At 48.0% G+C, this 20,435-nt stretch overlaps 1 protein-coding gene across 2 annotated transcripts in view; it reads right to left on the bottom strand.

Moving 5' to 3' along the window:
* The window catches only part of TTLL4 (tubulin tyrosine ligase like 4), a 48,166-nt gene that overhangs the window by 1,645 nt on the left and 26,086 nt on the right, over window positions 1-20,435 (bottom strand). For both annotated transcript variants that reach the window (XM_073545437.1, XM_073545436.1), the window contains exons 15-18: window positions 11,436-11,529; window positions 11,092-11,302; window positions 2,193-2,251; window positions 1,367-1,440 (exon numbers count right to left, since the gene is read on the bottom strand). In XM_073545437.1, coding sequence (XP_073401538.1) covers window positions 1,367-1,440; window positions 2,193-2,251; window positions 11,092-11,302; window positions 11,436-11,529 — 438 coding nt within the window. The remainder of the gene's footprint in view (window positions 1-1,366; window positions 1,441-2,192; window positions 2,252-11,091; window positions 11,303-11,435; window positions 11,530-20,435) is intronic.

Raw genomic sequence — 20,435 nt, forward strand, 5'->3', positions numbered from 1 at the left:
TGAACGACACCATTGGTATTACCATGTCGTTTACTAGAAAACGGGAAACAAATTCCAAGTGCAGTGAAATTGCAAAAAAAGTGCAATCCCACACTTGTTTTTTGTTTGGCTTTTTTACTAGGTTCACTAATAAATGCTAAAACTGCCCTGCCATTATGATTCTCTAGGTCATTATGAGGTCATAGACAAACATGTCTAGGTTCTTTTTTATTGAAGTGGTGAAAAAAAAACAATTCTAATTTTTTTTTAAAAAAAAAACAAAGATTGTGCCATTTTCCGATACCAGTAGCGTCTCAATCAATTTTTCGTGATCTCGGGTTGGGTGAGGGCTTATTTTTTTTGCGCACCGAGCTGACGTTTTTAATGATACCATTTTGGTGCAGACACGATCTTTTGATCGCCTGTTATTGCATTCTAATGCAATGTCGCGATCACCAAAAAAACCCCGATAGATCGGAGGATTCTGAACGCGGCTAAACCAAATATGTGTATGTTTGATTTTTTTTTTTATTGTTTTATTTTGAATAAGGCGAGAGGGGGGTGATTTGACTTTTCATGTGTAATTATATTTTTAAAAACTTTTTTTATGAACACTTTTGGCATGCTTTAATAGTCCCATGGGAAACTAGAAGCTTCCACAACCCGATCTGCTCTGCTACATAGAGGCGATGGTCAGATCGTCTCTATGTAGGAGAATCACTCACTTGCTATGAGCATTGACCACTGGGTGGCGCTTGCAGCAAGCCGGCATTGACAACCTTAGAGGTCTCCAAGAGACCTCTGGTTGTTATGCCAACCCACCGGTGACCCGCGATCACGTGATGTGGGTCACCGGTGGGTGGATTTCCGGCGTGATTGCTGGAAGCGCTTGTTAAATGCCGTTGTCAAAGTTTGACAGCGGCATGTAACGGGTTAATAGCTGCAGGTGGATCGCGATTCCACCCGCAGCTGTTCCGGGCACATGTCAGCTGTTTAAAACAGCTGACATGTCCCAGAAAAGATGGCTTACTGCCAGAGCCCTCATCAAGGGGAGTCCAACATCACCGTAAATGTACGCCCAATGTGGGAAAGGGGTTAAGGGCTTGTTTACTTAGGACTTCTGAATATGCTGTATGAGGCACTGCTAACAAGAAGTATCCAGTAAACCATGTGAGGGGGGCCATCTAAATGTTTTCTACAAAGACTCCAAATAACAAATCACCAGCAAAGTAGATGGGATTATGTATCAGATTTCATAACTTTGCACTTTAAATATTCTCCCCCATATACAATTAGCTTTAATGTAAACTCCTACAGTAGTGCGGCTGGAAGACGTGATCGGCACGTGAGGGCATCATTACTAACATTAGCGTCTGCACACACTGACCTGGGGTTTGTGGCTTCCCTTTTGCTGCAGCCATTGAGACTTGTCGCACTGGGACTGGATTTCTGCGGTGACCTCTGAAATAAAACAGCAGCTTGTGAGAATAATGGTAGTGACACATTTGTAGCAGCAAAATTCGCCAATGCAAAATATAAACCCCAGAGATAAACCAGAGCAGTGTCACATGAAGCCAGACATCACCCCCGTCATCAGGGCTCAAACCCCAGAGCAGCCTCACATGAAGCCGGACATCACCCCCGGCATGAGGGCTCAAATCCCAGAATAAACCTGAGCAGCGTCACATGAAGCCAGACATCACACCCGGCAAGAACTAAACCAAAGCAGCATCCATCACATGAAGCCGGACAGCACCCCCGTCATCAGGGCTCAAACCCCAGAGCAGCCTCACATGAAGCCGGACATCACCCCCGGCATGAGGGCTCAAACCCCAGAGCTAAACCTGAGCAGCCTCGCATGAAGCCGGACATCACCCCCCAGCATCAGGGCTCAAACCCCAGAATAAACCTGAGCAGCGTCACATGAAGCCGGACATCACACCCGGCATCAGGGCTCAAACCCCAGAACTAAACCAAAGCAGCATCACATGAAGCCGGACATCACCCCCGTCATCAGGGCTCAAACCCCAGAGCAGCCTCACATGAAGCTGGACATCACCCCCCGGCATGAGGGCTCAAACCCCAGAGCTAAACCAGAGCAGCTACACATGAAGCAGACATGACTCCCGTTATCAGGGCTCAAAGGAGCCAACTACAGCCACAGGTTTCAGATGTGACCGGTCCACTTCATAGCTTTCTGAACTCTGCCTTACCGGCGGTGCAGAACCGGTGTGATGGTTCATCAGACACAGGCTCCTCAGCAGTTCTTGTCCTAATCAAGAAAAAAAAAACAAAAACAAACACTCATTAACCCTTTAGTGACGGAGCCAATTTTCACCTTCCTGATCAGGACAAATGTTTTAAATGTGATCAGTGTCACGTTCTGTGGTAATAACCGATTCAGAGTGTTTTTTCGTGACATATTGTACTTTATGTCTGTGGTAAATTTTGGTCGATATTTGAAAATATCGAAAATTTCACAATTTCAAACTTTACATTTTGATGCTCTTAAACAAGACAGTTAGACCAAACAAAGACAACACAATGACAAACATTTCCCACATCTCTACTTTACATCAGCATCTTTTCTTAAAATAATGTTTTTGTTAGGATGGACAAAGGGTTAAAAATTTTGCAGCAATTTCTCATTTTCATAACAAGTTTACAAAATCTGTTTCTTTAGGAGCCTATTCAGATTTAAAGTGAACTGGGGGAGGGGGGAATATATTATAAACTCCCCAAAGGTGACAACATTTTGAAAACTGTTCCCCTCAAATACTTCAAAAACTGGTCAGGATTTTTTTTTTTAACCCTTCAGGTGCTACACAGGAATTAATGCAAAGAGGAATGAAAAAAAAACAGGATTTTTGGGTTGCTTACCGTAAAATCTGTTTCTCGGAGCCTTCATTGGGGGACACAGAGACCATGGGTGTACGCTGCTGCCACTAGGAGGCTGATACTATGCACAAAAAAAGTTAGCTCCTCCTCCGCAGTGTACTCCCCACTGACCGGCAGGAATTTCCTCAGTTTAGCTTAGTGTCAGTAGGAGGTGGACACGGGTCTTTCATTAGACCCATTTTTTGTGCATAGTGTCAGCCTCCTAGTGGCAGCAGCTTACACCCATGGTCTCTGTGTCCCCCAATAAGGCGAACGAGAAAAGCCGGATTACTTACCGGTAATGCTCTTTTAATGAGTCCACGACAGCACCCACTGGAGGTATCGGATCCGCCCCATTTGGAACAGGAAATCCTACAGGAAAGAGAAAAGGGGGCGGTCCGCCTTTCCTCCTCAGTTTTGCATTTCAGAGTACCAGGAGGACCGCCAAGGATTAGGCAATGTCTTGTACTTATAACTTTACTTATCCAACTTTAGCAGATATACTTTTAATATTGATATTTGTAGCAGGGAGGGAAGTGAGCGGGTGCTGTCGTGGACCCATTAAAAGAGCATTACCGGTAAGCAATCTTGCTTTTTACCCTTCACCACGACAGCACCCACTGGAGAGATTCCAGAGACCATCACCTGGGTGGGACCACCGTGCCAAGGACAGTCCTGCCAAAGCTTAGGTCAGAGGTAGACGAAAGATCAAGTCTACAGTGTCTATAGAAGGTAGAATGGGATGACCAAATTGCCGCCTTACATATGGTTTCAATTGGAACGTCTCCCCTCTCTGCCCAGGAAGCCGCCATTGCTCTGGTGGAATGTGCTCTGATGTTTCCCGGAGGTTCTTCATTTTTTGCAGAGTAGGCTAAACGAATGGCATCCCTGATCCATCGGGAAATGGTGCTCTTTGTGACTCCATACCCTTTTTTACGGCCCTGAAAAGAAATGAAGAGAGCCCTACACTGCCTCCAGCTCTCGGACCTTTCAATATACTTTAGGACAGTTCTTCTGACGTCCAAAGTGTGGAATTTCTGCTCTTCCGGAGTGGAGGGATCTTCAAAGAAGGTTGGGAGGAGTATCTCCTGAGACCTATGGTATCTTGTTGATACCTTAGGCAGGTATGAGGGGTCTGGCTTCAATATTAATTTATCCAGATATACCTTCAAAAAGCATGGATCTATGGACAGGGCCTGGATATCACCCACTCTCTAGCGGATGTCAGTGCTACCAAGAGGGCCGTCTTAAATGATAAATATTTAAGGGATATCGTATCTATCGGTTCAAAAGGTTCTTCTGTAAGGGCGTCTAACACCAAGTTTAAGTCCCATGTAGGGATTGTGGGTATGTGAACCGGAGTTATTCTTTCACATGCCGTAATGAATCGTGATATCCACTTATTCCCTGCTATATTATGGCCATACAGTGCCCCCAACGCAGACACCTGTACTTTCAGTGAGTTTACTGACAAGCCCAATTCCTTTCCCTTTTGTAGGAACTCTAAGATAGGGACTATCGGGACTTCTGCTGTATGAGATGCTGTATGAAACTGAAGGAATTTCTTCCATATTCTCTTATAAATTTGGGTTGTGGACTGCTTCCTGCTCTGCAGGAGTGTAGTAATTAATGATTGCGAAAACCCTCTTGATCTTAATAGGTGCCTTTCAAGTTCCACGCCGTCAAGTGTAAGTTGTCCACTTGAGGGTGGAAGAAAGGGCCTTGGGAGAGTAGGTTGGGGTTTGAGGGGAGAACCCAAGGATTTGTCACTGACATAATTCGTAGCCACGAGAACCACGGTCTCTTGGGCCAGAAAGGTGCTATCAGGATTACTCTCGCCTTTTCCTCACTGATTTTCTGAATCACTTGTGGCAGGAGAATCAATGGAGGGAAGGTGTATGCCAGCTTGAATCTCCATGGGGCCTGGAGGGCATCCAGTATGTCTGGGTGATCTGCTGGAGACAGGGAAGCAAAGGTCTTTGTTTGTCTGTTTTCCCTTGTGGCAAAGAGGTCCACTTGAGGATGTCCCCATAGAGCCACTATGTTCTGGAAGATTTGGTGATTGAGGCACCACTCCCCTTGCCGAAGTGTGTGTCGGCTTAAGAAATCTGCTTCTTGATTGTCCTCTCCTCTGATATGAAGAGCTGAGAGGGACAACAAATTGCTTTCGGCTAAGTCTAAGATTCTTGCCACAGAAGACATCAGAGTCTCCGATCGAGTACCTCCTTGTCTGTTTATGTAGGCCACTGTGGTGGTGTTGTCCGACAGGATCCTGACATGTTTCTGTTGGAGCTGTGGAAGGAAATAATGTAGAGCATAGTATACTGCTGTCAGTTCTTTTAAATTAGACGAGTATTCTCTTTCCTCTCTATTCCATCTTCCTTGAGAAAAGCTATTCCCCATATGGGCTCCCCAGCCTTGGGGGCTAGCGTCGGTGGTTAGGATACTAGATGGTACTATGACCCATGGGACTCCCGAGGATAGATGGTCATCATCTAACCACCATTCCAGAGAAGTCAAGACCTCCTGCGTTAGAGTTATCTTGCTCTCGAGGTGACCACGATGTCGCCTCTCCTCCTGGAGGATCTGATGCTGGAGTGTGCGGACATGATAATGGGCCCACCGGACTGCAGGGGCACAGGAATCTAGCGACCCCAATAGCGACATTGCCCCTCTCAGAGACATGCGTGGTCTATCTATGGCTGCCTCTACTTTCTCTTTTGTTAGTGCAATCTTTACCTGCGGAAGTAGACATTTCTGGGTTATGGAGTTCAATTGGAACCCCAAAAACATCTGGAGGGATTGCGGAACGAGCCTGGACTTCTGTATATTGATGATCCAGCCTAGGTCCTGCAAAGACGAGATTGCATCAGCCACTCTTTCGGTACATTGGGTATCTGAGTTCCCGATTATTAGGAAGTCGTCTAAGTAAGGTACGATTAAAGTATCTTTTTGACGAACATAGGCCATCACCTCTGCCATCACCTTGGTGAAGATTCTTGGTGCTGTTGAGAGGCCGAAAGGCATGGCTGTGTATTGAAAATGACGGACCTTGCCATCGAATACCACTGCGACCCTTAGATATTTTTGGTATCTATTATGGATAGGAAGATGATAGTAAGCATCTTTTAAGTCAATCCCCGCCATCACACAATTTGGAAAGAGAAGCTTTATGGTGGATCTGATTGATTCCATCTTAAACTTATAATTTTTAATAAACGTATTAAGCTTCCTTAAATTAATAATTGTTCTAAATGTACCATCTGGTTTGGAAATTAAAAATAAGGGAGAGTAGAAGCCTCTACCTTCCTGTCCCTCTGGGACCTCTACTAAAACCCCTTTGCATAGTAGGCTCCGAATCTCTTCTTCGAGGGCCTTTTGTTGGGCCATAGAGTTAAGGCGGGTTAGGACAAAGAAATCATAAGGATTTTGAAGGAATTCTATTTTCATTCCTTCTTTAATAATACTCAAGATCCATGGGTTTGAGGATATTTGTTCCCATTTTGGATAAAAGAACCGTAATCTACCCCCTATAGGTGGGTCTGATTCTTTAATTTCTATTTTCCCTTCGGAACGTTGGACCCCTGAACATGGTACCCTTTTGTTTCTCTTCTTTTGTAGCGGCCCATGTATTTGGTGTTTCCGTTTGCCTCCTTCTTCCAAACGGTCGCCTCTTAAAGGTTCTCCTATAGTAAGGGATAGAAGAGTCAGGGAACGCCTTCTTCCTCTCCTTTGCTTTGGCGAGTATCTCGTCTAGGGCTTTCCCGAAGAGAAACTCACCCTCACACGGGGTTGCACAGATCTTAGCCTTTGATTGCGCGTCCCCCTTCCAGCTCTTCATCCACAACGCCCTTCTGGCGTTGTTCACTAGAGCTGCTGATCTTGCTGCCAGCCGTAGAGTGTCTGCTGACGCATCAGCCATAAAGGCAGCTGCCCCTCTTATCAATGGGATAGCGGCTCTTAATTTTTCTCTGGACACCTTTTGCTCGATTTGTTGATCCAGCTGGTCCAACCACACGAGCATAGATCTAGTGGTGCATGTGCTGGCTACCGCTGGCTTAAATATACCCGTGGTAGACTCCCAAGACCTCTTCAATGATGATTCCGCCTTGTGGTCTAACGGGTCTGCCAACAAGCCTGCGTCCTCTACTGGAATAGCCGATTGTCTCGAAGTAGAGGATATAACGGCATCCACTTTTGGCACTTTGGTCCATTTTAATAGCTCCTCATCGCTAAAAGGATACTTTCTTTTTGAGGCTGATGGGAGAAAACTTCTTTGGTCATTTTTTTCCCATTCCCTCTTTATTAGGGCCTTAATTGCCGGTATTACCGGGAATGCTCTCCTTTTCTTTTCCGCCAATCCCGCAAACATTATGTCTTGTGCGGCTTGGGCACCCCTTGGTTCCTCACACCCCATAGTGCTTCTCACCGACTTGACTAGGTTGTCCACACTATCTAGGGGGAAACATGACTGTCCCTCCATGTCTGATGATGACGAGGATGTTAGTGAGGAGTCAGATTAACCCCCCTTCTTCCTCTGACTCTGAGCTGAGGGTTAACTGCTTTTTGCTGCCAGTCTCTGAGGGAGTTTTGGCGCGGTTAATAGCCTGTATCTCCTCCCTGATTATAGCTCTAATGTCCTTTGTCGACAATGCGGCCCCTTGCTTTGTCTCTTTGGTGCACTGTTTACAGAGCTTCTTAGGGTAGGAGTCAGGGAGAGGTTCAGAGCATAGCGCACATTCTTTATGCTTGGATTTATCCTTTTTCTTGGTCTAGAAGGGGACACCAAGGTGGGGGGGGGGGTTAGGAGAGGTCAGCTTAGTAGACAGTATATACTTTGCACACTCACCCAGTGAAGCCTTAAATTACCGGATCAGATGGCCGAGACGTCCTAGGCCTTGATTCTCCTGCTTCATTCCTGCGGCCGGTGTTGCGGTCCCTGGTGGAGCTACCTCCTGCAGAATCCCTCGCTGGAGCGTGTGCTTCCGTTGGGGACGACATTGCTGCATCGCCGCTCAGCTGCGCCGCTGTTTAAATAATCTGCTCCTCTTTTTTTTTCTTCTCTGCCGTCCCCCCGGAAGTTGCTCCTCCTCCCTGGGATCACCGCGCGCATGCCCGACGCTCTCTCAGCCATCCCGCCCCGGAAGTTCAACCATTACTTCCGGGGGGGCAGGAGACTGTGCGCCGGCCGGCTACCGCACCGCTTTAATGCGCGGCCCCCGCTCTCCATGCGGTCTCCCTCTTTATGCACCGCCACCACCGCTGGCGCTTCCATTTAAAAAGAGACTTCCATCTTTTTTTTTTTTTTTTTTTTCTTCTGCGCCACTGGCTCTCTTACCGCTCCCAGAAGCGGTGCGTCCCGGTGCCTGCCGGCGCTCTCCTGGGTGAGACGGGGCGGCCATCCCCGGACCCAGTCATCACCCCTCGCTCACCAGACGAGGGGGGAGCCGTCTAACGGAATCTCCCCCGACGCTGCCTCCGGACCGCAGCCCCTGCCGTTCCCAAGGAGACTGCACAGGCTGCATGCCTGGCCCAGGTATTCTTTCCTGAAGGATATCGTGGCTCCGTTTGGAACAGGAAACCAAAACTGAGGAGGAAAGGCGGACCCGCCCCCTTTTATCTTTCCTGTAGGGTTTCCTGTTCCAAATGGGGCGGATCCGATACCTCCAGTGGGTGCTGTCGTGGCGAAGGGTAAAAATATAAAGCTCTAACTTTTTCACTTTTGCAAAAGGTTAACACCAAACAGTGGACCCCGCAGATTCTTACGAGTGCGTCGATACTCCACATGTATTCAAAAAGTTCTGATTGGAGACAGACGGGCTCGGTGCGGAGGAGCAATACTTGAAATTTGGAGCACAAGTTTGACTGAAAGAGCTTGTGCGCTAAAAGAGAAGTGAATATTCATCTCTCACTCTTTAGCAGCACAGGCTTTAGCCACAGGCGCCGTCTCCTGCCGCTCCCCCTCGCCCGACGGCTTTCTGGGACAATGACTCCATGTATAAGCCGAGGGGGCGTTTTCAGCACAAAATAAAATGTGCTGAAAAACTCAGCTTACACATGAGTATATACGGTATGTGGGTTTTTGGGAAATATATTGTCAGGCATATAAAGTGGTTTGGTGGGCAATTAATTGTAAGACTTCTAGGGTAACAAAAATTTGAAAACATTCAAAGGGGGTAAGAAGCATATTCTGTGTCAGTCCTGGAAATGCCGAAGAAAAGCGTGGTGAACGCCTGGTCCACGGAGAACGCTCCGCAGCCATCATTTATTTTATATGAATGCCTAACCAAAAAAAACAGACTAACCTAATCTAACACTAGTAAACCTAACACACAGTAGCATATATACTTTTGTTTTTTTACCTTTTTTTTTTTTTACTTTTGAAGAAGCCTTAAACCCCAAGCCTAACCCTAGCTGAAGGCAAAGAAAGAAAAATTCTAGAATAAATTTTTTTAATCTGATTAAGCAAATGACAAATATTGGGTTTTTGATCGCTGTGATAAGGTCTATCACAGTGATCAAGAGTAAGGAAGTAAATAAAAATAATTTTTTTTTTTTTTTTTTAACGCACCGTATATACCTCGAGTATAAGCCGAGGCTCCTAATTTTGCCACGGAAAACTGGGTAACGCTTATTGACTTGAGTATAAGTCGGGTATGCATTGTACCCTCATCCCTGTCCTGGTATGTGTGGCTCGCCCTGCTGTATGCATAGCTCCTTCATCCTCCCCCCTGCTGTATGCATGGCTCCTTCATCCTCCCCCCTGCTGTATGCATGGCTCCTTCATCCTCCCCCCTGCTGTATGCATGGCTCCTTCATCCTCCCCCCTGCTGTATGCATGGCTCCTTCATCCTCCCCCCTGCTGTATGCATGGCTCCTTCATCCTCCCCCCTGCTGTATGCATGGCTCCTTCATCCTCCCCCCTGCTGTATGCATGGCTCCTTCATCCTCCCCCCTGCTGTATGCATGGCTCCTTCATCCTCCCCCCTGCTGTATGCATGGCTCCTTCATCCTCCCCCCTGCTGTATGCATGGCTCCTTCATCCTCCCCCCTGCTGTATGCATGGCTCCTTCATCCTCCCCCCTGCTGTATGCATGGCTCCTTCATCCTCCCCCCTGCTGTATGCATGGCTCCTTCATCCTCCCCCCTGCTGTATGCATGGCTCCTTCATCCTCCCCCCTGCTGTATGCATGGCTCGGCACAGCTCCCCTGGTCATACTCACCCCCTCCTGGCGAGGTCTCTTCACTTCCCTGCTTCTCCGATGTCTCTGGCGCCAGCAGCTTCCTGTGTTCAGCGGTCACGTAGTATCGCTCATTAAAGTAATGAATATGCGCTCCACGCCTATGGGAGTGGAGTCACATGCATATTCATTACTTTAGTGAGCGGTACCACATGACCGCTGAACACAAGAAGCAGCTGCTGGCACCAGAGACCATCGGAGAAGCAGGGAAGTGCAGAGACCTCGCCAGGAGGGGGTGAGTATGATGTGACAGCCGCCGGCCCCCTGGAACAATGACTCGAGTATAAGCCGAGAAGGGCACTTTCAGCCTTAAAAAAAAAATGGGCTGAAAGTCTCGGCTTATACGCGAGTGTATATACGGTAATCGGTGTTATTGTTTGAATAATAATGGAGAACACATTCGAATAATAAAAAAAAAACAAAACACAGCCCTGTTCCGTTAAAAAGCAGCACTGCGGAATAAGGTCCCTTAATTGCTGCCGTTAAAAGGCGTCGGCGGTCATTAAAGGGGTAAACTGTGTAGAAATGACACCCCCCCAGTGTAGAGATAACACCATAGATTTCTGCAGTACAGATGTGGTGACACTACTTCTATTTATTTTCTACAATAAAGCCTTCGGAATAGCTCATCGTCCTCACAATCATGTGATCACTGGATGCTGGGAGGGATCAGGAGCTGCTGGATCCCTTCAAATTGGATCGGTTCTGCAGCCTGGAGGCCGACTCTGCCCTGTAGCTTGGGTTCATAGATTATGACCCTATATACGATGACCGTTTGATGGCTGTGGTAGACATGCAGTCTATTATGTTCTTGCAGGGTCTAACGGGCTCTTGTGGAATGCCGGCAGGGCAACAAATCAGTATTGCAAAGCCGCCAATGGACTGACAGAAGAAGCCCCGTCCCTTGCGAAACTAAATAGATGCCGCAACTGCTATTTACTGTAGCTTACAAGAGGTTGAACGGCCGGGATGTGGAAGGACCCAGGGAGCCTACCTTTCTCTCTGCCGCCATAGTATTTCTGCTCCCACTGGTTGGTGAGAATATTGAAATACCGTTGTTGTTCGAAGAAGCGCAAATATCTCGAGGAGATGGCGGAAGGGAAAACTCTCTCAAAATGCCCACAGCGCGAGAGTTCATCTTCAGTCTCCACTAGGACCCGCACGTCCTCTGCAGTCAGCTGCTCCAGGACTGTGGCATAGAGATCCTGCAGGAAAGACAGACGGGAACCGATGGGATTAAGGGCTGCAGGTCATTGTGGGATTTCTTCTTGGTTACAAAGAGGATATAAAATATTACAGATAACATGGCTGATAAATGCGGACAATAGCTGGTGTTACCTTATCCGGCACCTTCTGGCTGAGGTAATGTGCCCGCTTCATCTTTTCCTCATTCACAATCTCTGCAGAACGACCATGGTCCTTCCCCAACACACTAAAAAAATAAAAAGTAAAAAAAAGTAAAAATGAAAGTCTATGAATATTCTATAAATCTAATCCATCTGCACCTAGACTTATGAGAAATCAGGTACTAACAGTGGGTATGGAAAGTATTCAGACCACTTTAAATTTTTCACTGTTTCACTGCAGCCATTTGGTAAATTCAAAAAAGTTCATTTTTTCTCATTAATGTAAAATGCACCCCATCTTGACTGAAAAAAAAACAAAACGTAGACATTTTTTGCAAATTTATTAAAAAATAAAAACTGAAACATCACATGGTCATAAGTATTCAGACCCTTTGCTCAGACACTCATATGTAAGTCACATGCTGTCCATTTCCTTGTGATCCTCCTTGAGATGGTTCTACTCCATTGGAGTCCAGCTGTGTGTAATTAAGCTGATAGGACTTGATTTGTAAAGGCGCACACCTGTCTATATAAGACCTCACAGCTCACAGTGCATGTCAGACCAAATGAGAATCAAGAGGTCAAAGGAACCGGCCAAGGAACTCAGACAGAAGTGTGGCAAGGCACAGATCTGGCCAAGGTTACAAAAGAATTTCTGCAGTACTCAAGGTTTCTAAAGGTACTGTCACACTTAGCGATGTACCAGCGATCCCGACCAGCGATATGACGCGGTCAGGATCGCTGGTGCATCTCTAAGTGGTCGCTAGCGAGCTGCCACACAGGCAGATGTCACCAGCGACATCGCTGGGGACGGGGGTCGCTACTTACCTGTCACACTTGGCGATCCTGAGTCCTCCCGCCCGGCTCCACGCTCGTCTCTCCACAGGAAGCGCCGCAGGAAGCAGACGACGAGAAACAGTCCAGGACATTCTTGCGCGATCAGCGATAACCAGCGGGGGAGCGGGTCGTAAGAATCAGACATATCGCTATAACGTCACAAGTTATAGCGATATTGCTAGCGATATCGCTTAGTGTGACAGTACCTTAAGAGCACAGTGGCCTCCATAATCCTTAAATGGAAGAAGTTTGGGACCACCAGAAGTCTTCCTAGACCTGGCCGTCCGGCCAAACTGAGCAATCGTGGGAGAAGAGCCTTGGTGAGAGAGGTAAAGAAGAACACCAAGATCACTGTGGCTGAGCTCCACAGATGCAGTAGGGAGATGGGAGAAAGTTCCACAAAGTCAACTATCACTGCAGCCCTCCACCAGTCGGGCCTTTATGGCAGAGTAGCCCAACGGAAGCCTCTTCTCAGTGCCAGACATACAGTTAGGTCCATATATATTTGGACAGACATTTTTCTTATTTTGGTTCTAGACATTACCACAATGAATTTAAAAAAAACAAACAATTCAGATGCAGTTGAAGTTCAGACTTTCAGCTTTCATTTGAGGGTATCCACATTCAAATTGGATGAAGGGTTTAGGAGTTTCAGCTCCTTAACATGTGCCACTCTGTTTTTAAAGGGACCAAAAGTAATGGGACAGAATTAAACAATTGTAAATAAAATGTTCATTTCTAGTACTTGGTTGAAAACCCTTTGTTGGCAATGACTGCCTGAAGTCTTGAACTCATGGACATCACCAGACGCTGTGTTTCCTCCTTTTTGAGGCTCTGCCAGGCCTTCACTGCGGTGGTTTTCAGTTGCTGTTGTTTGTGGGCCTGTCTGAAGTTTAGTCTTTAACAAGTGAAATGCATGCTCAGTTGCGTTGAGATCAGGTGACTGACTTGGCCATTCAAGAATATCCCACTTCTTTGCTTTAATAAACTCCTGGCTTGCTTTGGCTTTATGTTTTGGGTCATTGTCCATCTTTGGTATGAAACGACGACCAATCAGTTTGGCTGCATTTGGCTGGATCTGAGCACACAGTATGGCTCTGAATAGCTCAGAATTCATTCGGCTGCTTCTGTCCTGTGTCACATCATCAATAAACACTAGTGACCCAGTGCCACTGGCAGCCATGCATGCCCAAGCCATCACACTGCCTCCGCCGTGTCTTACAGATGATGTGGTATGCTTTGGATCATGAGCTGTACCACGCCTTTGCCATACTTTTCTCTTTCCATCATTCTGGTAGAGGTTGATCTTGGTTTCATCTGTCCAAAGAATGTTAAAAAAAAAAAATCTAAAAAAAGCCAGCACAGTTCTGGAAGAACAAAGTCCAGTCTAGCCTTTTGATTCTTGATGCTTACAAGTGGCTTGCACCGTGCAGTGAACCCTCTGTATTTACTTTCATGCAGTCTTCTCTTTATGGTAGATTTGGATATTGATACGCCTACCTCCTGGAGAGTGTTGGTCACTTGGTTGGCTGTTGTGAAGGGGTTTCTCTTCACCATGGAGATTATTCTGCGATCATCCACCACTGTTGTCTTCCGTGGGCGCCCAGGTCCTTTTGCACTGATGAGTTCACCAGTGCTTTCTTTCTCAGGATGTACCAAACTCTAGATTTTGCCACTCCTAATGTCGTAGCAATTTCTCGGATCGTTTTTTTTCTGTTTTTGCAGCTTAAGGATGGCTTGTTTCACCTGCATGGAGAGCTCCTTTGACCGCATGTTTCCTTCAAAGCAAAACCTTCCAAATGCAAGCACCACACCTCAAATCACCTCCAGGCCTTTTATCTGCTTAATTGAGAATGACATAACGAAGGGATTGCCCACACCTGTTCATGAAATAGTCTTGGAGTCAATTGTTCAATTACTTTTGGCCCCTTTAAAAACAGAGCGGCACATGTTAAGGAGCTGAAACTCCTAAACCCTTCATCCAGTGTTAATGTATCAAATGAAAGCTGAAAGTCTGAACTTCAACTGCATCTGAATTGTTTTGTTTAAAATTCATTGTGGTAATGTCTAGAACCAAAATTAGAAAAATATTGTCTCTGTCCAAATATATATGGACCTAACTGTATGAAAGTCCACATAAAGTTTGATAAAAAAAAAACATGGATTTTTGTGAGTACTCACCGTAAAATCCTTTTCTCCGAGACGCTCATTGGGGGACACAGACTGTGGGTGTGTGCTACTGCCGTCTGGAGGCTGACACTAGGCATACAAAAAACAAGTTAGCTCCTCCTCCACCGCATACACCCTCGCCCCTATAGCGGGCGGAAACCAGTTTAGTGCAAAAGTAGTAGGAGGACATACAAAAATTAGCCTTAATGGAATAAATCATATGTCTGAAAAAGGGATCACCCTGTCTTAAACAAGAAAATATGTTAAATAATAAGTATGAGCCAACCGGCTATCAGGGTGGGTGCTGTGTCCCCCAATGAGCGTCTCGGAGAAAAGGATTTTACGGTGAGTACTCACAAAAATCCATGTTTCTCCTTTGTCTCATTGGGGGACACAGAGACTGTGGGACGTCCTAAAGCAGTCCCTGGGTGGGATAACACTCACCGATCCAAGCCGCATGCTTTCCTGTTTAAAGGTGTGCCACTGCTGCTTGGAGAATTTTTCTGCCCAGGCTCGCATCTGACGAAGCCTGAGTATGCACACTGTAATGTTTACAAAAAGTGTGCAGGCTGGCCCAGGTTGCTGCCTTGCATACCTGTTCTGCCGAAGCCTGGTGCCGAAGCGCCCACGAGGCGCCCACTGCCCGGGTAGAGTGCGCCCTTACTCCAGCTGGAACTGGCGTGCCTCTAATACGGTAAGCCTCCTGAATGGTTAGGCGAATCCATCTGGCTATGGTTGACCGTGAGGCTGCGAGGCCCTTCCTGCGCCCTTCGGGGATCACAAACAACGAATCCGTCTGGCGGAAAGGTGCTGTCCTCGACACGTACAGTGGGGCAAAAAAGTATTTAGTCAGTCAGCAATAGTGCAAGTTCCACCACTTAAAAAGATGAGAGGCGTCTGTAATTTACATCATAGGTAGACCTCAACTATGGGAGACAAACTGAAAAAAAAATCCAGAAAATCACATTGTCTGTTTTTTTTTCCTTTTATTTGCATATTATGGTGGAAAATAAGTATTTGGTCAGAAACAAAATTTCATCTCAATACTTTGTGATATATCCTTTGTTGGCAATGACAGAGGTCAAACGTTTTCTGTAAGTCTTCACAAGGTTGCCACACTGTTGTTGGTATGTTGGCCCATTCCTCCATGCAGATCTCCTCTAGAGCAGTGATGTTTTTGGCTTTTCGCTTGGCAACACGGACTTTCAACTCCCTCCAAAGGTTTCCTATAGGGTTGAGATCTGGAGACTGGCTAGGCCACTCCAGGACCTTGAAATGCTTCTTACGAAGCCACTCCTTCGTTGCCCTGGCGGTGTGCTTTGGATCATTGTCATGTTGAAAGACCCAGCCACGTTTCATCATCAATGCCCTTGCTGATGGAAGGAGGTTTGCACTCAAAATCTCACGATACATGGCCCCATTCATTCTTTCATGTACCCGGATCTGTCGTCCTGGCCCCTTTGCAGAGAAACAGCCCAAAAGCATGATGTTTCCACCACGCTTTACAGTAGGTATGGTGTTTGATGGATGCAACTCAGTATTCTTTTTCCTCCAAACACGACAAGTTGTGTTTCTACCAAACAGTTCCAGTTTGGTTTCATCAGACCATAGGACATTCTCCCAAAACTCCTCTGGATCATCCAAATGCTCTCTAGCAAACTTCAGACGGGCCCGGACATGTACAGGCTTAAGCAGTGGGACACGTCTGGCACTGCAGGATCTGAGTCCATGGTGGCGTAGTGTGTTACTTATGGTAGGCCTTGTTACATTGGTCCCAGCTCTCTGCAGTTCATTCACTACGTCCCCCCGCGTGGTTCTGGGATTTTTGCTCACCGTTCTTGTGATCATTCTGACCCCACGGGGTGGGATTTTGCGTGGAGCACCAGATCGAGGGAGATTATCAGTGGTCTTGTATGTCTTCCATTTTCTAATTATTGCTCCCACAGTTGATTTCTTCACTCCAAGCTGGTTGGCTATTGCAGATTCAGTCTTCCCAGCCTGCTGCAGGGCTACAATTTTGTTTCTGGTGTCCTTTGACAGCTCTTTGGTCTTCACCATAGTGGAGTTTGGAGTCAGACTGTTTGAGGGTGTGCACAGGTGTCTTTTTATACTGATAACAAGTTTAAACAGGTGCCATTACTACAGGTAATGAGTGGAGGAAAGAGGAGACTCTTAAAGAAGAAGTTACAGGTCTGTGAGAGCCAGAAATCTTGATTGCTTGTTTCTGACCAAATACTTATTTTCCACCATAATATGCAAATAAAATGAAAAAAAAAACAGACAATGTGATTTTCTGGATTTTTTTTTCTCAGTTTGTCTCCCATAGTTGAGGTCTACCTATGATGTAAATTACAGACGCCTCTCATCTTTTTAAGTGGTGGAACTTGCACTATTGCTGACTGACTAAATACTTTTTTGCCCCACTGTATCTCCTGAGAGCTCTTACCAGATCCAATGTGTGGAGCGCCTTTTCCACCCTGTGAACTGGCGCTGGACAGAAAGAAGGCAGCACAATGTCCTCATTAATATGGAACCAGGACACCACCTTTGGTAAAAAGGGTGGCGGAGGCCTAAGGACTACCTTGTCCTTAAAAAAGGTCAGGAAAGGGGCTCTACAAGATAACGCTCCCAACTCTGATACTCGCCTAATGGATGTTATGGCTACCAGGAACACAACCTTTCTGGATAGATATGCCAATGAAACATCCTGTAGTGGCTCAAACGGAGCCTCCTGTAGTACAGACAGGACCAGATTAAGATCCCAAGCCTCCAATGGTGCTCTGAAAGGGGGTACTAAATGAACGACCCCCTGCAGGAACGTTTTGACCTGCAAATTGGTAGCGATCTTTCGCTGAAACAGGACCGACAGGGCCGATATCTGTCTTCTAAGGGAACTTGGTGCCAAACCTGCATCTAGGCCAGACTGAAGGAAAGCCAGTATGTTGGGCACAGAGAAGGACAATGGCGGAACCCCGTGTTCCCGACACCACTGGAAGAAAACCTTCCAAGTGTTATAATAGATCCTTGCCGAGGCTGGCTTTCGGGCCCTTACCATTGTCGCGACTACCTCGCCTGGGTCAGCACCCAAGATTCAATGGCCACGCCGTCAAACGCAGGGCCCCTAAGTTCGGGTGGCAGATCGGTCCCTGGGACAGTAAATCTGGTCGTTCCGGTAGCCGCCATGGTACGTCTGCGATGAGCTGTACCAGATCCGCGTACCATGCCCGTCGGGGCCAATCCGGGGCCAGCAGAATTGCCGGAACCCCCTCTGTCTTGATCTTCCTGATAACCCTGGGGAGAAGTGGCAGCGGCGGGAACAAGTATGGGAGCCGAAATTGGTTCCAGGGTATCACCAATGCGTCCGCTGCGATTGCTTGCGGATCCTGAGACCGGGCGACAAACACGCCCACTTTGGCGTTCTTCCTGGAGGCCATCAAGTCCACGTCTGGTGTTCCCCAGCGCTGGCAAATCTGCTGGAACACCTCGGGATGTAGTGACCACTCCCCGGCCGTGATGTCCTGGCGGCTTAGGAAATCCGCTGCCCAATTCTCGACGCCTGGAATGTGAACCGCTGAGATCGAGTGGCTCCTCTCGGCCCAGCGGAGCACATGTCCCACCTCGCGCATGGTTGCCCTGCTGCGTGTGCCCCCCTGGTGATTCACGTACGCCACTGCCGTGGCGTTGTCCGACTGAATCCAAATCGGGTATCCTGCTAGCACGTGTTGGAACTGCTGCAAGGCCAACCGTATTGCTCGAATCTCCAACAGATTGATAGGGAGACGAGCTTCCTGAGGCGACCACTGCCCCTGTGCCGTGTGGTGGCGGAAGATTGCCCCCCAACCGGAGACTCGTATCGGTCGTGATCACTAACCAATGATCCGGAGGAAAGGGCTTTCCCTGCAGAAGCGACCGATCGCGTGTCCACCATTGAAGAGTCTGTCGGACCTGAGAGGACAACCTGCACGGGTGATCGAGAACGGGCTCCTGTCCCAAGCCGCTAAGAGCATGCTGCAGGGGGCGGAGATGAAACTGAGCAAACGGGATTGCTTCCATCGCTGCCACCATCCTGCCCAGGACCCCCATCCCGAATCGGATAGTATGGAGGCCTGGCTGTTGAAGTCTTCGAGCTCCCTGTCGGAGTGCCCGAGCCTTGTCCTGAGGGAGAATTACCAATCCCTGGGAGGTATCGAATATCATCCCTAGGAAAACAATCCTCTGGGCCGGTGTGAGGAATGATTTCTTCCTGTTGATCATCCATCCTAGACGAGACAAGGTATCCAGTGTGATGGTGACACTCTCCTCGCACGCTGGACGGGACGGGCCCTTTAACAGAAGGTCGTCCAGGTATGGCAACACCACAATGCCCCGGGAATGAAGAGTGGCCATGGCGACCGCCATCACCTTCGTGAATATTCTGGGGGCCGTGGCCAAACCGAAAGGCAGAGCCACAAACTGGAAGTGCCGTCCTTCGACCGCAAACCGTAGGAATCTCTGATGCGGGGGAAAAATAGGGATGTGTAAATAAGCATCCTGAACATCGATTGAGGCCAGGTATTCTCCCTTCTCCATGGAGGATATAACCGACCGGAGGGACTCCATGCGAACATGCCTGACCCTGATGAACCTGTTTAGTAGCTTTAGGTCCAGAACCGGCCTTACCGCTCCATCCTTTTTGGGCACTGCGAACAGGTTGGAATAAAACCCTTGGGTTCTTTCGCTCCTTGGCACCGGAACGATGACCCCTTTGTGCTGCAGCACTTCGATGGCCCCCCCGTAATGCCTCTGCCCGAGACCTTGACTTGGGAAGCCGGTAGGGAAAAAATCGTGTTGGCGGACGTTTTATAAACTATCTTGTACCCGGAAGATATCAGCTCCGTCACCCATGCGTCGCGTCGCGTGCCACCGCAGCCCATATGTGACAGAACCGGCGCAGACGACCGCCAATCCTGCTGTCCTCGGGTACCGCACTTCTCGAGTCATTTTGTAGAGGGCCTCTGGGACCTGGCCCCCCTTGATCTGGGTGGACGCCCTCGCATCCTACCCAGCGGGTTGGTCCTGTAGGTGACCTGACGCTCTTTGTCATGGTTATAGCGCGCAGGAGCGGGGGTACTGGCCGTTGCCGTCCACGCGGGGGCGCGAAATGCCCGAAAACGCGCCTGAGGCTGACGAAATGGCGTCCTTGTTTTCTGTTGTGGGAGAAAACTACTTTTACCCCCTGTTGCGTCCGAAATGAGTCTATCCAATTCTTCCCCAAATAGTCGGTTACCCTGAAAGGGCAGGGAAGTCAAGGATTTTTTAGACACCGAATCAGCCCGCCACAGCCTTAACCACAAGGCTCTCCTAATGGCGATTGCGTTTGCTGCATCCAAGGATGCATTAATTAGATAGTCACCCACCATTGCGATCTGACTTGTTATCTCGGCCACCTCTGCTGGCAACTCTCTATCCTGCAGGATCTCATTTAAAGAGTCCGACCAGGACATCATGGCTTTGGCTACCCATGTTGCCGCAAAGGAAGGGAAGAGCGCTGATCCTGATGCTTCGTACACCGAGCGCGCTAATCCCTCTATGAGCCGATCCGTGGGGTCCTTGATGGCCGAACCACTAGGCACTGATAACAGGGATCTTGAGGCCAGGCAGGATACCGGGGGATCCACCGCCGGAGACTCTGCCCATTTTTTACAGAGCTCTGGCGCAAATGGATATCTTGATCCTAGCGTCCTCTGTCCTGAAAAACGCTTGTCTGGCCGTTCCCGGTGCCGCTGCACTATATCCTCGAACTCAGGATGAGTGCTGAACACTCTCCGCGGCTTCCGGGCCTTTTTAAAAGACACCTTATGCCCTGCGGTTAGGGTGACCTCATCATCAATACCCAGAGTCTGGTTGACAGCCTCAATGAGACTGTCCACCGTCTCCCGGCACCCTGGGGTGTCCAGGTCCAAGGATTCTTCCACATCCTCTACTGAGCTCTGCTCGCTCCCTGAAA

Source organism: Dendrobates tinctorius, unplaced genomic scaffold, assembly GCF_039654945.1.
Source record: "Dendrobates tinctorius isolate UK_male_01 unplaced genomic scaffold, ASM3965494v1 ptg000143l, whole genome shotgun sequence".
Lineage (NCBI taxonomy): Eukaryota > Metazoa > Chordata > Amphibia > Anura > Dendrobatidae > Dendrobates > Dendrobates tinctorius.